The sequence below is a fragment of the Squalius cephalus genome (genome assembly GCF_949319135.1).
Source record: "Squalius cephalus genome assembly, chromosome: 13".
In the NCBI taxonomy this organism is placed as follows: Eukaryota; Metazoa; Chordata; class Actinopteri; order Cypriniformes; family Leuciscidae; genus Squalius; species Squalius cephalus.
The window spans coordinates 20,278,387-20,299,787 of NC_137134.1; the positions used below are offsets into that span (position 1 = coordinate 20,278,387).

Sequence of the window (21,401 nt, forward strand, 5' to 3'; positions counted from 1 at the left end):
TTTGTGTTTAAGCAGCAACATTTTAACAGATTGTAATTTTATTAAATGTTAAATCCTCACCCTGAATTTCAGTTTCTGTCACAAATTAAAACCATACAAGAAAACTAATGTCTCACATAATTTATGAAGCACAAATCCTTTCAGCTAATTAAGTGAAATAACCAGAATGACATTTTTAATAATCATGATCCCACAAGCAATAAATGTTTACATGTAACCCCTCAAGGTTGACGAGACTATTGTCAGAATCCCTCTCTCACACCTCTCTCAGCAGAATTCCATAAGGCCGAATCGCGTTCTCTACAATCGCTTTTTCATCTTCGCGATTAGTGCCGTGAGGAATCTCAATCAGCCAATAGTCAGTCTGGCTGTCCTGCTGCCTTCTGCATACTTTCATCATTTTCAGATTGATTCTGTTCTGCAAAAAAGACTTTGTATCTCTTCCCGGTTTCTTTACATGTAAATATCTTGCTGTATCTAGCAGCCGCGTTGATATCGTAGGTGGAATAAATCCCTCTTCCGTACCGTTTTCTATGGCCTGCTTTGTAATTGGATTCAATGATGGATTTAGCTCGAAACATGTCAGTTCCATGAAAGGACACAGGCCACTCACCCTCCACAGACTCACTCCTCCATCCATCCGTGCCCAACCAGGCATTTCCATCGGGATACTTATCCAGGACTTTCAAAGCAATGCGTTTCCACCCCAAAGGGCGGATGTATGGCTTGTTCCCGCGCATGTCATCTTTTACATTTGTGCAATCATAATCAAAGAATGGATCAAAGAATTTGTCCATAATTATTCACAAATATTTCCTTGCATTACAGTATAATATACATCCAGTGGCGTTGAGGCTTGGAGTAGGAACCTTGTGAGTTCATCACCCTTTGGCTTTTCCAAGTCGGTGTAAGCCTTCACGGCAACACCTGTGAAGCTAGACAACGCCTGAAGTAGAACACTGCTGTGCACTGGAGCCATACTTAATGAACAGGAAAGACAAAAAAGATGTGAGACTCATCAAACAAACTTATTTATATAGACTCAAACAGTGGAATGGGAAAGTGATTTTTATTTGAACTGAAACAAGGAAGAGGAACTCAAAATCTCAGCCACACACAAATTCTTTCCAGTTATTCAGGTTTTTTCACATAATTGAAACTTAAATTCAACTTTTGTCTTCAAGCTTCCTTCTAGACCAGTGACGAACGTTCATGAATGATTTGTGTGCCTGTCATGTAAAAATTAAAGAAAGACTCCACATTAATGTTTCTTTTAATTTACCTTTGAATGCACTGTAAAGATTTCCTAATTAAGAATAAGATCAAATTGAATTTAATTGAACTTTTAGATTAGCTCATTTTGCTGAACAAGTTTGAAAGTTCAAGTCAGTAAAATTATACAATCTAAGCATCACAACTGAGTACAAGTGAAGTTACACACAACTCGTATAAAGAGAGTTTATGTATTGCAATCATTGCAATAGCCATCCACGTTCTGACTTCAGAAAATAACTTTCTTGTTAATCTCTCTCTGTCTGGTTGGGTTTTTTTTGACAATTGCCCTTCATGTCGGTTTGGTCTGCCTGATCTCTTTGTAGTGCAGAATGTTTCTGTTTGCTTTTAGACACATCAAGAGAGATAATAAGTTTAGCCAAACATTTTCTCTTGCACTACCAGAATATAAGCATTACTTTTTCTGAGTACATTCCAAACAATACTTCCTTTTCAGTTAACTTATTGTGTAAATGAGGCCGGGGGCAATCACAGCAAGGTGCAACTGGCAAGTGGCAACACACAAAATATCTTCAGTTACACTTTTTACAGTTCTCTCTTTGTCTATGAAAAAGAGGTGTGATTGTATCACGTTATGTGAAATTAGTAAGTAAATATGGTTCAGGATAATTGGGACATTTCTACCAGTCATATTAATGACAAATAAGTGTATTGTGATTGTCAAAACATTTTAGTAACTAAACTGAATTTTATTAGGTTTAGTGACAACATTTGGATAAATATTAGGTACACAAGATAAGGTAAAAAAAAAAAAAAAAAACTCACCTAATGCTGTAAACACACAGAGAGCCCTATCAGCTGGTAGTATTATTTAAGGTTAAAAATAACTCAAATTAAATATAATGCGTTTTTTTATTCTAATAACAACTTTATTTAATGATATAAGTAAAAATATAATAAATATGTAATATAGTACACATATTTAGGAAAATACTCTCTATAGCTCTTTTTTCTAGCCAACTAACGTGCAATAGCCTATATTATGGTAATTAAATGGCTTTAATTGTTATGTGACAATTGTTCTCCAGATGTTTTATTGACCCCTTTCCGCGGTTGAAAAACACTTATTGATCGATATTATGAGGAATATACATTTCGGTAAGTTGTTCTGTCTTTCAACAGTGTTCATTTGTGTTTATTTACTATTAGCTTGTAGAGATGATCGGTTCACGTGGCGCTAGGGATCTGTCACGTCACATTTACAAGCGGCAAAATTGGTATTTATTGTTTGAATTTCGTAATAAAATTGACAGAATCTGAGAGCTGAGATTTTTTTTTATATCATAAGTAACCTGCTCTGTCTAGTCTGTGTCGGTCTCCGTGTCCTCTTTGCTTCACGATTTTTCTGTGCGTGAGAAAATGGATGTGTGGCGTGCAGTGGTGTAATGTAAGGAATTACAAATACTTACTAGTAAATTTTTCAGGTATCTGTACTTTACTTAAGTAGAATCAATAGTGCATACTTTTGACTTTTACTTTGTTACATTTTGCATCAATTATTATACTTTCTACTCCACTACATTACTACAACGTTTCGTTACATTTTCTGATCCGTTTTTCCTCCTGCCAAAACAGGGAATGAAAAAAATCTCCAAAGTCTCAAAAAATCTCAAAAAATATTTTTGGTGCTGATGCGGTGGTGACGCGTTCATGTAACATGTAAGGGTGGCGCTGCCAATAAAGCACATAAAGCTGTCACAAAGAACCGGCAAAAGTAATGATTATGAATATGTAAAATATAGCAAGGAGACATTTTAATTGTTTATTAATAAACAACTGTTTTCTGTGTCAGTGTCTGCTGCAAAGATGAAGTTGGTGATGCTGATCTTCGCAGTAGTGAACGCGTCGGAGAGAAATGCACATTTCATACGGATTACATAGCAGAGAGCAGTCTGTTTTCTTTGGTTTTGAAATGTTCTGTTTAAAAGTAGACATTTCAAGCTTTCTATAGATATATTTCTCAGGTCTGTGAGGCAAGTACGCTACCTTACGCTGAGTTTTGGGCTGATTTATGAGACGAGCTAGCCTGGCTAACGTCAGACCTCTTCTCATTGAGACGTGGTCTGGGAACCACATGTTCATTTTCTCGTATTTGAGGCGTGGTTTACGAATGCCCAGAGACGTTTATTGGGCGCTACGAATGTCTATCAAATGCGCCTGTACGTAGATCATAGCCAATCATTTCAATTATACCAGATGACGTATGTAGAGCGACAGAAATTGGACGGGGAAGAAGACGAAATAAACTTGCATTCTAAACTACTTGGAACACTATCTAAGGCTGCATCGAAAGGTAACTTCGCGTCTGATGCCATGTTGGATCCATAGATATAAACAAACTGCTTCGGTGTGTCGCATAGACGTCGTCATCGTCTTGCTGCTCCCTCCCCGTTCTGTGATTGGTTCCTTTTTTGAGGGGAAAATCTGGTCCATGGTGTCCAGGCTGCCTAGCAGCGTGAATAAAATCGCGCTGCGCGCAAGGCAGCATGGGAAAACCCAGGCTAGAGACGAGCTCCAGTTCATGCGCTGGCGTCTCCGTGTTGTGATTATCTATTGTCTACTATAGGCTATTTACTTATTATTTATTAAATCCAGGCAATTGGTTGATGAAACATTGATTAAAATTGAGATACAATTAATACAAAATGAAATTCACTTTAAAGAAAGGCTTTGTGCTTTCTGTTTGAGGTCTCTGTGAAGGTTTAAAGCGGTCACGTCCATAACGGATAACTGACACGTCCGTAACATTGTTTTTTCCTCATAAATGCGAACACGAAAAATAAAATAAATTAAATATTTTATGTTCTGTGGAGAGCCAACCCTCCTTCATCTGGTGGTATTACTTTTGGTTTGCGCAGTGTAATTCACAGAATTACTAAAAAATATTTTGCCACCTAAAAGTTAAAGATTTTTTGTCTCACATCCGTAATGCATGCGTAGCCTATTTCCCTCATATTAAATATAAAACGCATGTGTAGACTGATATTTTTCTAATGTCTGGACTCCTTTATTAAGGGAGTATGGATATATAAACAGTTTCAATATATTGGTATTAAATGCATTTTCTGAGAATTTATATTTCAAGTTTTTACTGCAAATGTCATGTCCATAATGTTGGAATTACACTGTGTTTTATAATGTTAACTTCAATTTCGATTTTGGTTTCATATTGCATATCGTTACAACCCTAATTATTAGAATATTTACATTAAGAGAATAAATTGTTATGCAAGTACTTTTACTTTTAATACTTAAAGTAGCCTACATTTAAAATCAGGTAGGCTACTTTTTACTTAAGATTGTCATTGTGGTAATTCTACTTTTACTAAAGTAAATATGTCTCTGGTTATTTGTACTTTTACATAAGTACTGAGATTCAGTACTTCCTCCACCACTGGTGGCGTGAGAGCGTGTGAAAAGTGTCAATTGCGTGAGTCTCACGCTGAATGCGTGAGAGTTGGCAGGTCTGCTGCATTGGAAATCAATCAAGCCAAACAAATGTGCCTTTTTTTGATTTCGTCATAAATGGTCTACATGGTGCTAAATAGGAAAATATTTTCCGAGACTGATAATGCAAGTAGCATATCCTATTGCTTTAGTAAAAAACATCTGCTTGAAACACCAAATCACTGCAGGTCAAACACTTTTTAATTTAAGAATAGAATAGAATAGAATCTTGACCCTAGCATGATCCAAGTTTTGGAGACACTGCCGTATCGTTATATCTTTGTAATATTATACACCTGTCTACTTTTATGATTGTCTTGTTTTTTTGTTTTTTTTTCTGTTTTGACCCTGAGTCTGTCATAAAGTGATATTATATGATATTATGATATGAGACCAAAAAAAAAAGTAGGCCTATATGAGACAAAAAATATAATTTAGCTATGTATCCACCAGGGCGCGCAACAAACGAAGAGATGATACCACATAGGCTACTGTAAAAGGATGAGACCTAACAAAGTAAAACACACTCTCAAACATTTTTAAAACAACATGCAAGTATATAGAATATTTCTTCGAGGCTATCTAACTACAAAACACGGCCCCGGTTTTTTTTTCTTTTTTTTTTACATCACTTGTTAATAATACCTCTGCCAGCGAAAGACGCGACGCAAACGCTACAGTAGAATGCTCGCTTCATAATCATTTTACGCGGCAACGAGCACGTCGTCTTTGATTGGCCATCGGATTGGGCGTTGACGTTCGAGTCAGACGCGTCGCGCATTAGTTGGGTTGACTTGCGTTCACAGTCAGACACAGACGTGAAGATCAGCAGCCGCGGAAGTATCGGCTTTCAGTTCAACATGGCTTCAAGTGTGACGAGCTGAGAAAAAAAACACCACAAAACCAGGGCTATTCTCTTTTTCACCACTCTCAAGGCGTCAAACGAGGGAAAAGACTTGGGAAATATATTCAAGAGCTGCTTTTATTCAAGTAAGCAAGTCTTAAGTCCTGTTCCTGTCAGAGTTAACAGAGTTGTTTGTGTACCGGTGTCCAACTTGTCTGGCGCACGCGCAGTGTGTGGGTAGCGCAGTCAGATTGTCAGTTACGAAAACTTCAAATTATTTCAAGTTTAATGACTATTATTTTTCCTGTGTTGTGCTATTTTGTGTATTTGTGGTTTTATAATGGTATTAGTTCGAATAGTTGGTTAGTTTTAATGTCGGAAGTGCTGAAGAGTCACTGGGTCGAGAAAAGTTTTAGTTGTTGCGTAGTGTAAAAAAAAAGAAAAGGTAAATACCTCTAATAGACAGGTTTTGAACGAGTGAAATAACTGTTTTTATGTTGACTATTAATTTCGACTCTTAACTGTCAAGTTTCTGTTAAAGGAACTTTCTGTTTTCACGTCAGTAACTTTTCTCTGTCTTTGTTTAACGTTAGCCTAAAGTTGAAAGTTGTCAGTATGTTGAATGGGTCTTTAATGCACTAGCTAGCCTCCATAATAATAATGTGACGGTTCTAAGTTAATGGATGGAATGGGTTTATTAATAAGGGATGAGTGATATTGAAACCAAGAGTTGTAAACCCCTCAGGCTAGAGCTGGGCTTGTCTGAACTCATATTATACAGTAAATATATCAACCTGTTGTTTAGTTTGGTATCCAAGTGATTTTTTTTTCCCAGGCCACTAATAAATCATTGGTATATTGTAGTGTTTCATAATTGTCCCATAGAATTGACTGTAACTCTTTCACTTCTCTGATTATTTGCCAGTCATTACTGGGAATTTATAATATTTCCACAGAATTGCTCTGATGCAAACTAACACTTCCATGGAAACGTGTTTGGACCATGGTGGTGCCTGTCATCCGTTCTCAGTAAAACCTTTTGGAGAAGTGAGTTATGATAGTTATGCCTTGCTTTATTCTGGTGATATAAGCCTTGTTGGTCAGATATGACAATGGTGTACACAGCGGATTGTGTAACTGAAGTCACGCAAACCTCATCTTTCTTTGCCAGCAGAGTGTAGAGAAGCTCAATTAGAAGTCTCTTGTTCTCCAACAAATGACGCAAGCTGACATCACTTGGTCTAGACGGTTACAGGAAGGAAAAACAAAAGCATTTATGGCCTTGTTTTGTTTTGGAAAGACAGAATATCCTATGTAAAAGATAAGACAAGACATATCTTGAAACTGAAGCCTTTTTGGATCATTTAGATTTTTTTGTATTATGACATTTTAATGTCATTTAAACTCCTGGATCAGTGACAAATAAGGAATTTAAGTATACAAAAGTTTTGTTTTTTTGTCATTTCAGTGCCTTATGTTTAAACTTTTTGTAAAGTTGTAAAAATGAAAGTAAAAATACATTAAAATGTATTAAATTAAAAATATGTTATGCCAACTAAACTCTAAAAATAACATGTTCAACTTATAATTTTACTTGCGATTTTTCACCATAGTTATTTCTGTTTTTCATTGCTTGGTTCTTTTTTTTTAACCTAAATTATTTCTGCAAGAATAGATGATTGTCACATGAAACTGAAATGATTCATATTATTTTATTTATAAAAAAAGGGAAAATGCATGTCATCCAGCACAACTGATGAATTATTACCCAATAAATCAAATTTTTCATTCTATTAAAAAAAGTTGCTCTCTTCCTGACTGAGGCATCTAAGTGTAAACAATGTAAAAATGAAGGCAAAAAATAATTGTTTATTAATCAAATAATTACACATCATTTTTTCAACCATAAATAACAAATCCATCAAAATGTGACAGTTTAATGCACTTTAGTTCATGATACCGGTATTTATTATCTGTTCCTTTGTTAGTTTTGGCTCAAAGTTGTCCATATAATTGAAAGAGCCAGTTCGTAGTACAAAGCTCTCTAGCAGTGATTTTACTCAAGATAGTAGTCTGGGTGGGACACAGGCTATGAACCCTTCCTTCTTCCGTTTCGCTATCTTGGACGAGTGTTTTCCCTTGTTCGGCCTCTATTGAATATCATTAATGCTTTTTATTTTTCAAATATTGCTGCTGTAGTAATGTCATCATGGCTGTGTTTGGTATATTAATATTACCCTATCAACGCAAGTTTTCAGTTTCTGGAATTTAGGTAATGGTTTATCATGTATAATTAGTGAAGAAGTGCCATGGGCGCATGATTGGTGCTGGGTCAAGTCCAACAGGTTACACAAACAGTGGGTGATGATTATTTCACAAGCCTTTATTTGACTATTAGCCTATAGCTTGAGTGTTCGTGCATGTTCTCCCCGTGTGTGGGTTTCCTCCGGGTGCTCCGGTTCCCCCCACACAGTCCAAAGACATGCAGGTGAGGTGGATTGGATATGCCAAATTGGCTGTTAGAGTGTGTGTGAGTGCCGGATTGCGTCAGGAAGTAAAACTTGTGCCAAATCCAATGTGTGTGTGCAGATAATTCCAATGAAGCGGACCCCAGAAATGAGCGGGAACAATGCTATAGGAACATGGATGGGTTTAGTTTAAGATTTTTATACAAATATATAATATATAAATGTATATTTTATTTTATTCCAGCTTTATTTCAATTAACAATTAATAATTTTAGTCTTAAATAACGATAATAACCTGGGTTTGTGTCAAAACCCCTGCTGTAGAATGCAATTGAAGCGCTGGCGTCCGTTCCTCTACTGAACGCTGATTGTGCGTATGGAATGTGCATTCAAGGAATGTTTCACTCTGATAGTGAAAGAGCACGCACATCACGTCAGAACTAGACATGGCGTCTTCAATCGTAACATCTGCTGATTACCGATCCATCGGGTTCCTGCGAAGTCAGTCCTGACGTAATAGGTTGGTCTTCAGAAGGGGCGCTGTGTCACGGGAAACCTATTTCGAGAGGAAAAAAGAAGCTGCATTTACACGGATCCTAATAGTCCATTTGTAATCGAACTAGTAGCACAGTCGGAAATAAGTCACGTATGTAGCCACGTCAGTCGGAATGAATTAGCCAAATCCGATTGAAATTTAATTCGGATTGTAAGGGGCGGTTTAAACCTTTTGTCATCCATTTAATTAGGACATGTAAGATTCATCAATCAGAATGATTTCTTTCTGATTGAAACAAAAAGTGCCCATGACACTTTTATTGAGAAAGGTTGAGAATTGTTCTGTGGTCAGAAAGACTAGCTTAAAAATCTTGTGGTGGTTTGTCAGCCCCCAGTTTTCCCATTACTAACCGCTCAATCAGTTTCTCTGTGAAGAAACCCTTGTTTTCCTGTATAAGATCATTGACACTTTACCAATGCAAAGTGTTTTCTTCTTGAACAAATAGTACAAGGATGAAGTTTTAGTTATCCGTCCCTGAATTAAACATCTTTATTAGGTTTCCTTGGGTCTTTTTTTACAGTTTATGTAATATTATGTAATGCTTTTTTTCCTTCGGAAGCAAATTAGGGCTGTTCTTGGTTTTGACGGCACCCCAGGAACGTGCGTGTGGCTTGTTTTTCTGGACGCAGCCTTTGCTCTGTCATTTAGTCGGATCAGAGTGCGGTTCAGTGTTGGTTTCGTGACCCCGGGCTGAAATGAAGGCCCTCGGTTGACCGGAGTTGCTCGGGTTTGGAGGGAATTGAAAAGGCGTCACCCTCTGCAACTGGGTCAGAGTTGTGCTGGAAGAGGGCGGCAACTGAAGTTCCAGTAAGACAGCGGATAGACCAGTGAGAGAAAGAAAAGGCAGCATACGTTTGTGTCCCCCCCCATAGGTTTATTTTAAGCATATCCAAATGCATATTCAGATGAACATGCCATTTGTTAGATCCATGAGTCCCATTGTTGTTGATCAGCTTCTGTATTCTTGGTTTTCATGACTGGTCGTTTTTGTCACTAATAAATATAACTAATATTTAATATTGCAAACTACACTTAGTTTTGATGGATGGTTCATTTTTCTTCAACAAGTTAGAAGCTCTTTTAAATTGTGCCGCACCATTCTGTTTTGCAGCCATCTTTTAATGTTTTAAGAATGTTTTTTGGTTATGGAAATGTTCTCCAAATGTTCCCCAGGAACAAGTTATGGTTTTTTTTTATGTTTTCTAAAAGTTTTTTCCTTGGTTATTTTATATGCAGATATCCTTCAAACCTTCCCCAAGGAATCTTGATTGTTTTCATGTTTATATTAATTCAAATCATGAAAACAGTTTGTGGCTCGAGTTTCCATGACCATTTTTAATGCCATAAACATCTAAACATTCCAAAAACATTCCTGAGAACTTCTAAACTAAACATTAGATGGACCTTTTTTAGCTAAAGCTTCACTAATATTGGAAGATTTACTACTAGACCGTGGCTCCAATTTGCTCTCATGTCATTTTCAACCCCACATTTCTTCTTATTTTCAATCATATATTATTTAGCTTAATGTTGCCGATATGCTGAACAAAATGAATCATTGAGTCTTTTGGAAAAAGACTTCATAAAGCCGCCAGCTACGCACATCCCTTTTAACGTGGTTTAGATTTGAATAGCCTCCATTGATCGTAGGTCCTGAATGACATCGGTAAACCTCTGAGATGGCTCTCTCCTTCAATGAAATGAAAGCCCGGTATGACTCACAATGACTTCATTAAATTCATCCTGCTGATGCTTGATAATACTAAATGTCCCACCCAGCTAGACAATATTGCCTGTAATCGCGATTATACAAAGATATAGGCTTGGTAGACTCTATAATACACCCTAAATCGTATAGTTTTCTTTTGAATGAGTCATTTTGAGTGTTTAGAACTCTGGAACGATCTGTAACGTATAGCCACTTTTGATCAAATGAATGCATCCTTCCTGAATAACAATATTAATTTAAAAGTTGACCCCAAATTTTTGAACGGTAGTGTATGTCAGTGCTATGTTTTGCGTGTGACGGCACTAGCAGAGTAACTCTTTCCCCTCTTGAATATTTAATCCCTTAATCAATGTGTCTAGCTCTGCCATTGCAAACACGTTTGGACGCACTTAGCATGCTTAGTTTGTTTCTCTAATTGCATTAGCTTCGACTGTTTCCAAACAAGTGTCAGCATGATTTTCCTCTATCTCCCGGGATCGTCTGCCCTCGCAAGCTCGGCTTTCCCAGCCTGTCATGCGAGACCCGTTGAAGTCAGTCTCTGTGGCCAGATAACACTCGTTTGGCTCTTCCAAGCGTAGTCGCCTGACAAGACCTTTACCCAGAGATGAAGGACTGAGATAGACAGAGAGCAAACGAGGACACAGCGATACAACTCAGCTTTGGCACCGGACCACATAAAGCAAACAGAAGATGAAAACTGCCATGTTTGCTGACCTCCCCTAAATCAGTGTTAAATCACAATCTCTCCTTACTTGATTATATGCAGAAACTGTTACAGAACGAGTTCCTCCCTTCTAGATAATTTCACTCATCAGAACATATGAGGTTCACTGATCCAAGAACATCGTGAACCCTGATAAAAGTGTGAAAGCTCACAAGGATGAGCGGATTACCGGAGTCACACGTTCCTGGATGACTTCCACGCGCTCCCGCTCACCGTGACGCATCAGAATGTGAGCGGTGGCCTTAACTAACTCTTGAGGGAAACATGGGAAACCCCTGATGGTGATCCATGCCTTGCCGCAAGCCTGAGGCCTTTTTTTCCCATTACATTATGCATGTTTCCTTTTCTTCCCATTCCCTGAAAGACAAGAGATCCCATTGCGAGAGATCAGAGAAGATTAGTGGACCCGCGTGAGGCATCCATCAGGTCTCGCGCCACAGGCAAGAGTCTCATGCGCTGAGGTCACGGAATAATCACCTTAGCTTTTGTAATTCACACCATCTGCAAGCCTCCGATGCGAATATCAGACGGGCACTTTATGTCCAGATCTGAAACCTTAGTTCTCTTAGCTCGGTTGGTTTTGAAAGCCAGACCGAAGGATTTTCTTTCTTGTTTGAAGGAATTCCCCCTCCTTGTCACTGCCAGTGCTGATTTTCATCCTATTTTTAGTGTTTCCTCCTGAGTAATGGATCCTTTTATTGAAATACAAAACATTCAGAATGCCACGTCAGGTTTGCGACATGATCAGTCGCAACGCAGCAATTCTTCTCCAATAATGTATTTTTCTTTATTAAACCTATCCTATTTTTAAAAAGGTTCTTTTAGATGACTTTTTCACTAACTTGCTTTTAATACTAACTTCTCATTTCTTTTTTTAACGCTTTATTTTATACATTTGAAATAGTGGCCTCATTGCATGCATCAGGATGCATAATGTCGGGTTTCAATTGGCGTTTAGGCTTCCTTCTCTTTCATTACAACTTCCCAGTTTGTTTCCTTTAGTAGACCTTTTATGTGTTTCTTATAAGTTTTCTGGAATGTTATCAAATAAAACCAGTGTACGTAACGTTTCGGTCCTATAAAAATATCTATCCTTGGTGGTTTCTCATCTTTTTTTTTTTCCCCCTTGTCTTCCAGTAAAGATAATGGTGTTTTACTGGAAGAGGACATCAACTCAATAGTAATCAGTATTGATTGTCCTTTGTGGCAAGGGGTTAGATAGATGGACACCTCCTCTTACTGGGATGCATTGACTGCCCAGGCATTTGACTGGGGAAAAAATATGGATGCAACCTCTGAGTTTGTGGAGTGTTTTTATAGACAACATGAAATTAAAATAATCTTGTTTACTTCCTTAATAGATCGTCCCTGGACTTATTGTGCATGATGTATCAGTGCACGTTATTGTAGAGAAAAACAAATTATATCATAATCTTAGACTTTTTTCAACTTTTCTTTTCAGTAATCTTTAAAAACAGTGATCATTTTCTAACACTGTTAAATATGTATTAATAGTAAGTATACTCAAAATGAATATCCTTTTTCTTGACTGTATATGTTGTGATGGCTAAATGCACTTGTAGTTTTTTAGTGTTTAAGTTATTTAGACAAAGTAGTATAGAATTTTAATATTATTCATTTATCTCGGTTATCAGCCTTAACATGCAAACTGTTCACTGGCATATTATCTACTTCCTAACGAGAAAAACAAGTTGTTTTGTGCTTCAGGCTTCTGAGAATTTCCTTTGCATTTCAGTTGTTGTCCCTTCATGTGATACCAAGATGTTTGTTCTCTTAATTTGAACTGCTCCATGTCTCAATTTTGTATCTTCACAATGAATTCTATTCAAATATTATCCTTTTGTACGTAAGAGCAGCCACACAAGTCTCAGGTCGCATAGTCAATGAAAGCCTTCATCAATGAAAGCCTTCACAAAGGTTTTCGTGTGAACCTTTATGCTCGTTTGGTTGATGATAATAGCTCTATTCACAGTATTTGGAGAGCATTAATGGATTATTTTAAGGTGTATTTCACCTATTGATAATAACAGTGTGTGTTGTTCCAGATGACTATTTGTGTCATTTGAGTCTTTCTTCCTGCTTGAGGGTATTTCTCACAGAGTTTTTACACTGACAGCATAACTGATTCATTATGCTCTCCCGCTTGATTTTCCACAATTATGGACGTGCCGTGTCTCCTTTGTTTGTGTGGTTAGGTCATGGTGTGAAGACATTGACCGGATCACTCAGGTTTATACGGTGTGCGAGACTGCAGTCTGATGCCATCGCTCTCAATTCCGCCTGCTATGGACGGGCACAGCTTCTCACATTCGGATGGACCACAGCTGGATGCCGGGGGGTTCGTCCTGCCACCCCCTATGGTAACTCAGAGTAGCTCTCTTTCATTTAGCATCATGTCTTAATGTATGAAAGTGGTCGCACCAATCAAAAACATGACCTAGGTTCGAACCAGCAACCTTTTGGTTACCAGCCTAGATTGTTAACCACAACACTACACCACCCTCTTGGTATAGGATCAGCACATTTTTTGTGGCAAGACAAAACTCTAAGCTACTGTACCTAGCAAATACTCATAATCATAATGTTCATCACTAGTTTCCTTTTTCAAAAACTAAGGTCATTCATTCTTATATCTGGCGAAACCTCAAGAATTTGGTGTATGTGGGTGACACTCAGAATGACGTCTTTGTGGTCGCAGAGTCATTTTAACAGTTGGTAGACACAATTTCTGATAAAGTGATGCTTTTTCTTGCTGTTTCGTTCGAATTATGTTATCGTGAATCTTGTATTGTGACAATACTCAGTAAAAATCAAAGAAAAAGATGGTTTTAAAGTGGAAAAAGGAACTGTAAGATAAATATTTGGGTGGTGTTGGAGTACAGTGATGTCATCGAGTGTAAATATTTGTGCAAATGAAGGGGGTTTCCTGTGGACTCGCATTTTGGGTTTAAACAGAATGACTCGCAATTTTTTGCAGGCTACATTTGGCTCCTCTCAATAGTTTAATGGTTATGATTTAGTTTCTGTTTTATTTTCAGTGCGTTCCTTCTTAGTTTAGTTTTCACTTGGTGATTGTTAGTTTTAGTTTTATGTGTAGGCTAGTTTTTCTAGTAAATTTCCTTTAAAAATAGCTTTAGTATTTACATGTAAAAATGCATGTGCCATAATTTCCATCTTTTTTTATTAGAACTTTAGTATAACCTTTTCATATCAGCCATTTATACATTATCAGCCATAACATCATAGTTTTATATACTTATTTTTAGCTTATCGTAAAGGCCAGAACTAATACTGGTGCATTCCTACCTAACACATAAACTTTCGCCTCTAAACCTTTCACTTCCTCTATTTCAGAGCCACGTGTTTGCTAACAACCCTTGGAGCTTCCCCCATCAAACCTACAGCTTGCCCTGTCCTGTGCAGTCTGAAAACCAGTAAGTACCCAGACTTCTGTCTAATCATGATACATGATAAGGATGTTTGGCTTGAAGTGTTTTCCAAACTTGGAGGAAACCTAAAAGTGAACATGAAACCAAAACTTAACTTTCTTAACACGTGCTCCTGGTGTTATTGTGCACATTATTCCAGAGGAAAAAAAACATTTTTGTCTTCGTAATCTTCCATCAAATTCGAATAAAATGACTTTTGGTGTTTAAAGCCAAATTTTTTTTACTATCCAATCAATCCCTCGCATATCATCCCAACCTACATTTGTATATTGTTTCACTCTGACATGCATCTGATTATGAAAGTAAAGTGAGTTGCTAATGACATTTGGTGTTGACTTTAAGAAAAGCGTGTTGCCATTGTATTATGTCTGCCATTTCCAAAGGGGAAGACCTTTTACAAGTTGACGCTGTGGTTTTGACAATAAAGAACTGTATTGTATTCGTAAGCTTGATACAGAATGTCACAACGTGTCCATTCACATCTACATGACCCGATAAGACGCAAGTGAAAACATCCCTGAACTTGACATGACATATGATAGAAACTTTATCACCTGACTGGGTCTGTAACTTTAGTCGACGTGGTGAAGCCCTTGGCACCATAATGACTTATCCTAGAAATCTGCTTTGTTGCCCAGTTGCGCAAAAGACTCCGTGGCTTTTGTTTAAGAAATCATTCGCCCAAAATGAAAATCAAGTGTCATTTAGTTTTCAAAACTGTTTGACTTTCTTTCATTCTTTCTGGGGAACACAAAAGAAGATCATTTAAAAATGTTTCTTTTCTTTTTTTTAGTCCGAACAGTGTTGTTTTTCATTGTGTGTATACAAAATATCTTTAAACATTCTGAAAAATAACTATTTTTGCTACTATCGAAATGTCTGGCAAACAGCTCAAAGAATGTATGCAATTCGCCATGACGTGTTATGATTCGGGAGTTGTCGCTATGCCTGATCATTTCATGTGATCCAAGTGCCATCAGAGGTCACGTGAACGGAGGGGTGTTTTGTTTACAGAGACTGTGGGAAGTCCTCTCTCTGTATTTATAGCACACAGTAGCGATTTGTTGAAGAAATATGGCACAGGGAAAAGAGACAGATGAGATGTGTGTGCAACTGAGATAGGAGAGCCTAACCCTATGTGTGCAAAGGTCAATGTGTTTGAAAACGTCGAAATAAGGGTCTCGGTTTTAGAAAGAATAAGTTTGTGGTTGATGCTAGCGTCAGTGCTACATCCTGTCCACCCACTCCTTGGTGGAAAAACAACTTGATGCATTCACAGAATTTCATCGCTAGCAATGTGAGAAGAACCTTTAATGGTGCTTTGGCTTTTTTTTATCATCAGCTTTTGTAGACAGAATAGGAAAATACCAAACTTCATGGTTATTAGTTTATGCTTCATATTACATTCTTCCAGTCAGAGCAAGACACCAGTTTTCCCAATTTAATGAGTCATAGTCAATCAGATGATTCAAACCTTATTTTTAGTTCAGACAACATTGTTATTATATTATATTTTTCAATTGAAGCAAATATATTATTATTATTGTTGCTATTATTGTTATTAATACTAATAATAATTTGATACATTTGAATAACTTAATATATTTTAATATTGTATTGTATAATATTAATATTGTGTGTGTGTGTCTATGCATAGGGGTGTAACAATACCGTTTGGTACAAGGCTTCAACTACATGCTACAAACTATCCCCACAGCATTTAGTGGACACTCTCATCTTTCTGGAAGAAAAAAAAACAAGCAATTTTAGTAAAAGCACACTGAGTTCCATATAAAGACAACATTTTTATTTTCTTTGTATTTGTTTATAACTACTACAATAGTACATTTAGTTTTTTTTATAAGGAGTTGTTTTTTTGTTGTATATGCTACTACGAAGACACCCCAGAAGATGGGTCAAGTATAGCTCCATCATTGTTCAAAGTAATATAATAATATATAAAATAATGAATAATAATAATACTTTTTTCCATTGGTGGTATTATTATTATTTATAATAATTATAATTATTAAAAATGCTAATAAAAAAAAGATAATTATGAATATAAAAACTATTTATGATACTGATGATAATAATATTGATAATAATAATAATAACAACGTTGTTATTGACATTAATTTGAATTATAATTATTATTTTAAAAAACTACCAAATAATAGTAATAATGGTAATAATAAATAATAATTAAAATTGAATCAGTGATAGACGAGTTGGAATCTCGCTGTTACAGTCTCAAATAATACTTCTGGTGCCATGTTTAATTTAACACAATGATAACAAGCATTGATGGATAGTTTTACAGTCTGTTCAGCATATCGTAATGTGTACGTGGTTGTTGAATAGTCAGTCTATGAAGGTGTCTAGACTTGGGTGATGAATGTTGTTTACCTGACCGCCACACTCCGTCTGAAAGCATTAAAATAATCAGACCAAAAGACTATATACTTTATTAGCATTTATTTACTAGCCTGAAAATTATTTTACAGTCCATTTCCCTCCACCGTTTGCTGCAGATACAAGTGATTTTTCTCAGAGGGATGTGATTACACAAGACAGAGACGGGGCATTATGGGATGAGTTCAGTGTTCCAGAGGTTAGTGCCGAGTGAATTGTATTGTGTTGATGGAATGTGCCTGAATCGATGTGCCAAGCTTGCGGTGCAATATTAGAAGAAGGGGATTTCCATATAACCTCTTGAGTCTGAGGATATTTAAATATGGACCATTTTATTTGAGGAACACAAATGCGCTGAACTGCAAATTCGCTGGTTTTGTAATTAAAATGAATTATAATATTTACTTTATAGTGTCACGTAGTTCCATATTAGTTTTTAAGAGTGTGTTCAGACTTGTAGTTCGGTTCACTTGGTTCGTTTGGTGCAGACCAAAAAAAACCCTGCTGATTTAGCAAAATTTTGACCAGCTGAGAACTCGTGAAGAGCTTTTAAGATGTGTAAAGGAGTCACACATTAATGAAGATCTGCTGTGAGGAGACGTGGTTCTGACGCCGTACGCAAATATGATGAGAAAAAAACGGTATGCTTGAACCATCCCTCCTTTTTAGGGTCTCATCTTCTGACATCATGTCCTATTTTTGGTTCATTTAGATGCCTTTTGTCCTTGGACTGAGACGCAACTTATTCAGATGAACCGCACTAACAGAGCAATCGCACCAGGTTTCATTTTAATCGAACCAAACATGCAAACAAAGTGTGAAAAGTCTTTTATCAAAATGCAACATCTTTCACCTGTTTATCTGTTAATGTAGCCAAGTCAGTGTGAGCAATCAAATCCTGCACACATTAGGTACTGCATCGTATTCCATTTCACTGATTTCAGATTCACCAGACACATTCTTTTGGTGTGTGTTCATTCAAAAATACATAACAAAACTACACTAATAGTATCAGCAGGTGTCATCCATTTCGGTTGGATAAATTATGATGCATACACTACCATTCAAAGTTTGGGGTCGGTAAGATTTTTTAAAATGTTTTTGAAAGAAGTCTCTTCTGCTCACCAAGGCTGCTTTTATTTGATAAAAAATGCAGTGAAAATCGTAATATTGTTATTTTAAATAACTGTTTTTTTATTTGAATATTTTTAATGTAATTAATTCATTAAGATGATTTTCAGCATCATTACTGAAGTCCTCAGTGTCACATGATCCTTCAGAAATCATTCTAAATCATCTAATCATTCGAAATCACAACTGACCTTAAACTCTTGAACGATAGTGTATATGTATATTATTCATACAATGGGGGCTAATATTCTAAATTCTATTTTTAGAATTTAATATCATTAAAAAAAATAATTTTATAATCAGCACAATAATAATAATAATATACATTTTAAATATATTATATTTAATTACTGTTAAATAATTGTTTATTTTGCATCATAATGCCTCTTTTACATATGTTCAAAATCCCATACCATTCTGTATATTTAGAAATTTTGAATCCCAGATGTTGGAAGTTGTGTCATGCCACTGCATGTGTATTTGTGTGTGTGTGTTTTGTCATAATTCATCCTACATCAACTCATTTAAGAGCAGAGGTTTCTGTTCTCTGATCAAGTCACATATTCCCAGTGGCAGCTTGCTGTCAAAACAGTTAAAATGTATTATCCTAACTAGCAACGCAACAAAAATATCCACCTCGGAATTAAGCTTCCTGAAATGTAATGTGGTGATTTCCGAAAAAGTTAGAGACAGAGAACTGAAAGTGAATGTCACATGACGTGCATGACTCATAATGTAGTTAATGAATGAATGTCACCTGATGGTATGTCGTTAGTGGAGACACTCTGATATCTAAAGCCTATACAAATATACACATTTGTGAACTTAACTTTAAACACATAGTTCACCCAAATTGAAAATGTAGTCATCATTTACTTATTTTTAGTCTCTTTAAATAGGTCTTTTAATGTGTCATTTATATCGACTTGTTTATAATGTGCACAAGTCATTACTCATTATGTGTGTGTAAATGTTTTTTTATGTCCCATCCTGACTTTTTCGGTCACGTTGCTGTCACCAGAATGTGATGTGCTTGTTTTCATGACACAAAAAACTGTGAATTTCCTTCTTCCTTTTTTGTTTACTCTACTCGTGATCCATCACGAAACTATGTCCTTATGCTGCTCTTTCTTTTATTTTGTCTCTCTCAGGCAGCACCTTTTCAACGGCCCATCAGACATGCTCACGGAGTTGTTTCCCAACGGCATCAGCGACTTCGACTTCGACTTGCCCACCCTAGATCTCTCTCGGAATGGAGACCTCTCTCAGGTAAGGCCCTGCTGTTCGGGATGTTGGCGTATCTCAAAGGCTTTGATCCTCCTTGTGTTGCGTTCACAACTGATGAAATGCCGTCTAGACGGGATGAAGACTCTGTTTGTCATCTCACAAAGACTCGTTATTGATGAGCGGATATTGTTACGTGGCTGTTTGAGAATTAAATATCTGTAGTATCTTTTCTTTTTTGTTGTCTTTTTTGTGTTTGAGTGGATTAGACAGGGAAAACATTTTTTTGCTACTAAATAACGTTTTTTTAGCTTCTGTAAAACAATCATGATTATGATTATTTCCATAATCAAGCATATCTATTTTGGTCAAAATTGAGATCAAGATTATTTCACATAATAAAGAAAACTTGTCTTTTTAACAGTTGATTTCCTTTAAAGGGAAAATGGATTTCATGAAATGGATTTTTTTATTTTAATATGTTCCTTGAGGTTAACTTATAATATTGATACATTTTTTTGCACAAAAAAACTAATGTATATGCGAAAAAAAATATTATTTTCAATCTTTATTCATTCAATCTTAATTTTCAATGATTATCCAACATCATTGCATAGGAAACTGTATCAACGGCCACTCGCTATTACATGCGGGCAAATGTTTTAAAAAATGTTATCCATATAAAACCGTAATTTACAGACGATGCATTATAAAATTGTTTACTTACAGTTATGATGCTGCTGCTGTCGGATCCAGTCCAGCTGCCTGCTTAATTTTTCAACAAAAGTTTCTTTGCGAACTCTGCATCATTTACAAAACAAAATGCTCCGAACAAACATATAATCCTCCGACGCAATCCGCGACATCGTTAAAGTAAACCATCCGCTTGTTCCCGATGTCAGCCGTTAAGCAACTGAACGTCAGTGGGCGGGGCCTATGGTGCAATGATGTGTAACTATTTGTCTATTCTTATTTAAAGTCAGGCATATGCAAATGTATTTGCTAGGGCTGTGACGAGACTTATGCTATTGTTTGCAGCCTAATTTGCGCTCATCAGGGAGCTCGAGTTTTACTTTCACTTTCAAATTTGTGATCGCGCGTATTCCGTAGTGGAGGTGCTGAGCGCGCATTCTACAGGATTTTTATAAAATCTTTATAAAATCTTTATAAAACGTGAGATGCTGGCAGTTGAATGAGGAAAAAACGCAAGGTCTCGAGACGCATTTTGTAAAAGTTGAACTGATTTTAACTTGAGCGCCGCGTTTTTAGAATGCTGTCATGCGCGAGATGCTGCAAAAGATGTAAGACGCGAGCAGACAGGATGTTTTAATGATACAAGGAACTCTTACGGCTCGTTTCCACCGAGCGGTACAGTACAGTGCGATTCGTGACGGTAAACCCTGATCCGCCTTGCGTTTCCACTGCCAACAGTACCCTTACTTGATAGGCGTGGTGTATGCCGGAAAGTAGTGATCGACGTTACTCTCACGGTATTGTGTTTCAACTGTATATTAAAAAATGGCGCCTCTTGTGTTGATGAGTGATGATTCTCTGTCAACCAATCAACGTTCTCCAGTAAGTCTAGCTCCACCCTTTAGTACCGGATTACTGTGCTAGGTACAGTTCGGTATTTTGGTACCATTCACAACTTCTGACAATCAAAACGGAAATAATTGCGTACCGTACTGTACTGTACCGTACCGCTCGGTGGAAACAAGCCATTATATGTCAAAAGATCAAGGCAAATTTGATTTCTCACGTCATGACCCCTTGAAACGTATAGTTTTTTGGATAGATGAAAAATATATGAAAAATGCGATATAAAATCCAACTAACCATATTATCATGTAAGTTTACAAAATAAATAAACTTACAAGTGCGTCCAGTTGCACTCTATGGTACTTTGTCACAAATTCATCCATCACTTGTACAGGTTGCATGACATCCCCTGTGTTTTGTAATGAAAGCAATATTTTTTCGCTGGATCGCCACTAAAGAACAATGTTTTGAAAGTGCAAGAGTGTAGAATGAGAAACCTTAACCCCAAAGAACCATATCAGCAAAAGGGAGCTCTTCATGTAAATATTTTTCTAAATATAA

At 36.7% G+C, this 21,401-nt stretch overlaps 1 protein-coding gene across 2 annotated transcripts in view; it reads left to right on the forward strand.

Moving 5' to 3' along the window:
- sbno2b (strawberry notch homolog 2b) overlaps nucleotides 1-21,401 on the forward strand; it is a 60,466-nt gene that overhangs the window by 14,058 nt on the left and 25,007 nt on the right. The window contains exons 1-4 of one of the 2 annotated variants that reach the window (XM_079890396.1): nucleotides 5,549-5,730; nucleotides 13,278-13,442; nucleotides 14,437-14,516; nucleotides 19,229-19,346. In XM_079890396.1, the coding sequence (XP_079746522.1) occupies nucleotides 13,341-13,442; nucleotides 14,437-14,516; nucleotides 19,229-19,346 (300 nt within the window). In that variant the 5' untranslated portion in view covers nucleotides 5,549-5,730; nucleotides 13,278-13,340. Of the gene's footprint in view, nucleotides 1-5,548; nucleotides 5,731-13,277; nucleotides 13,443-14,436; nucleotides 14,517-19,228; nucleotides 19,347-21,401 lie in introns of those variants that run through there. The other variant, XM_079890397.1, reaches the window with a different exon arrangement.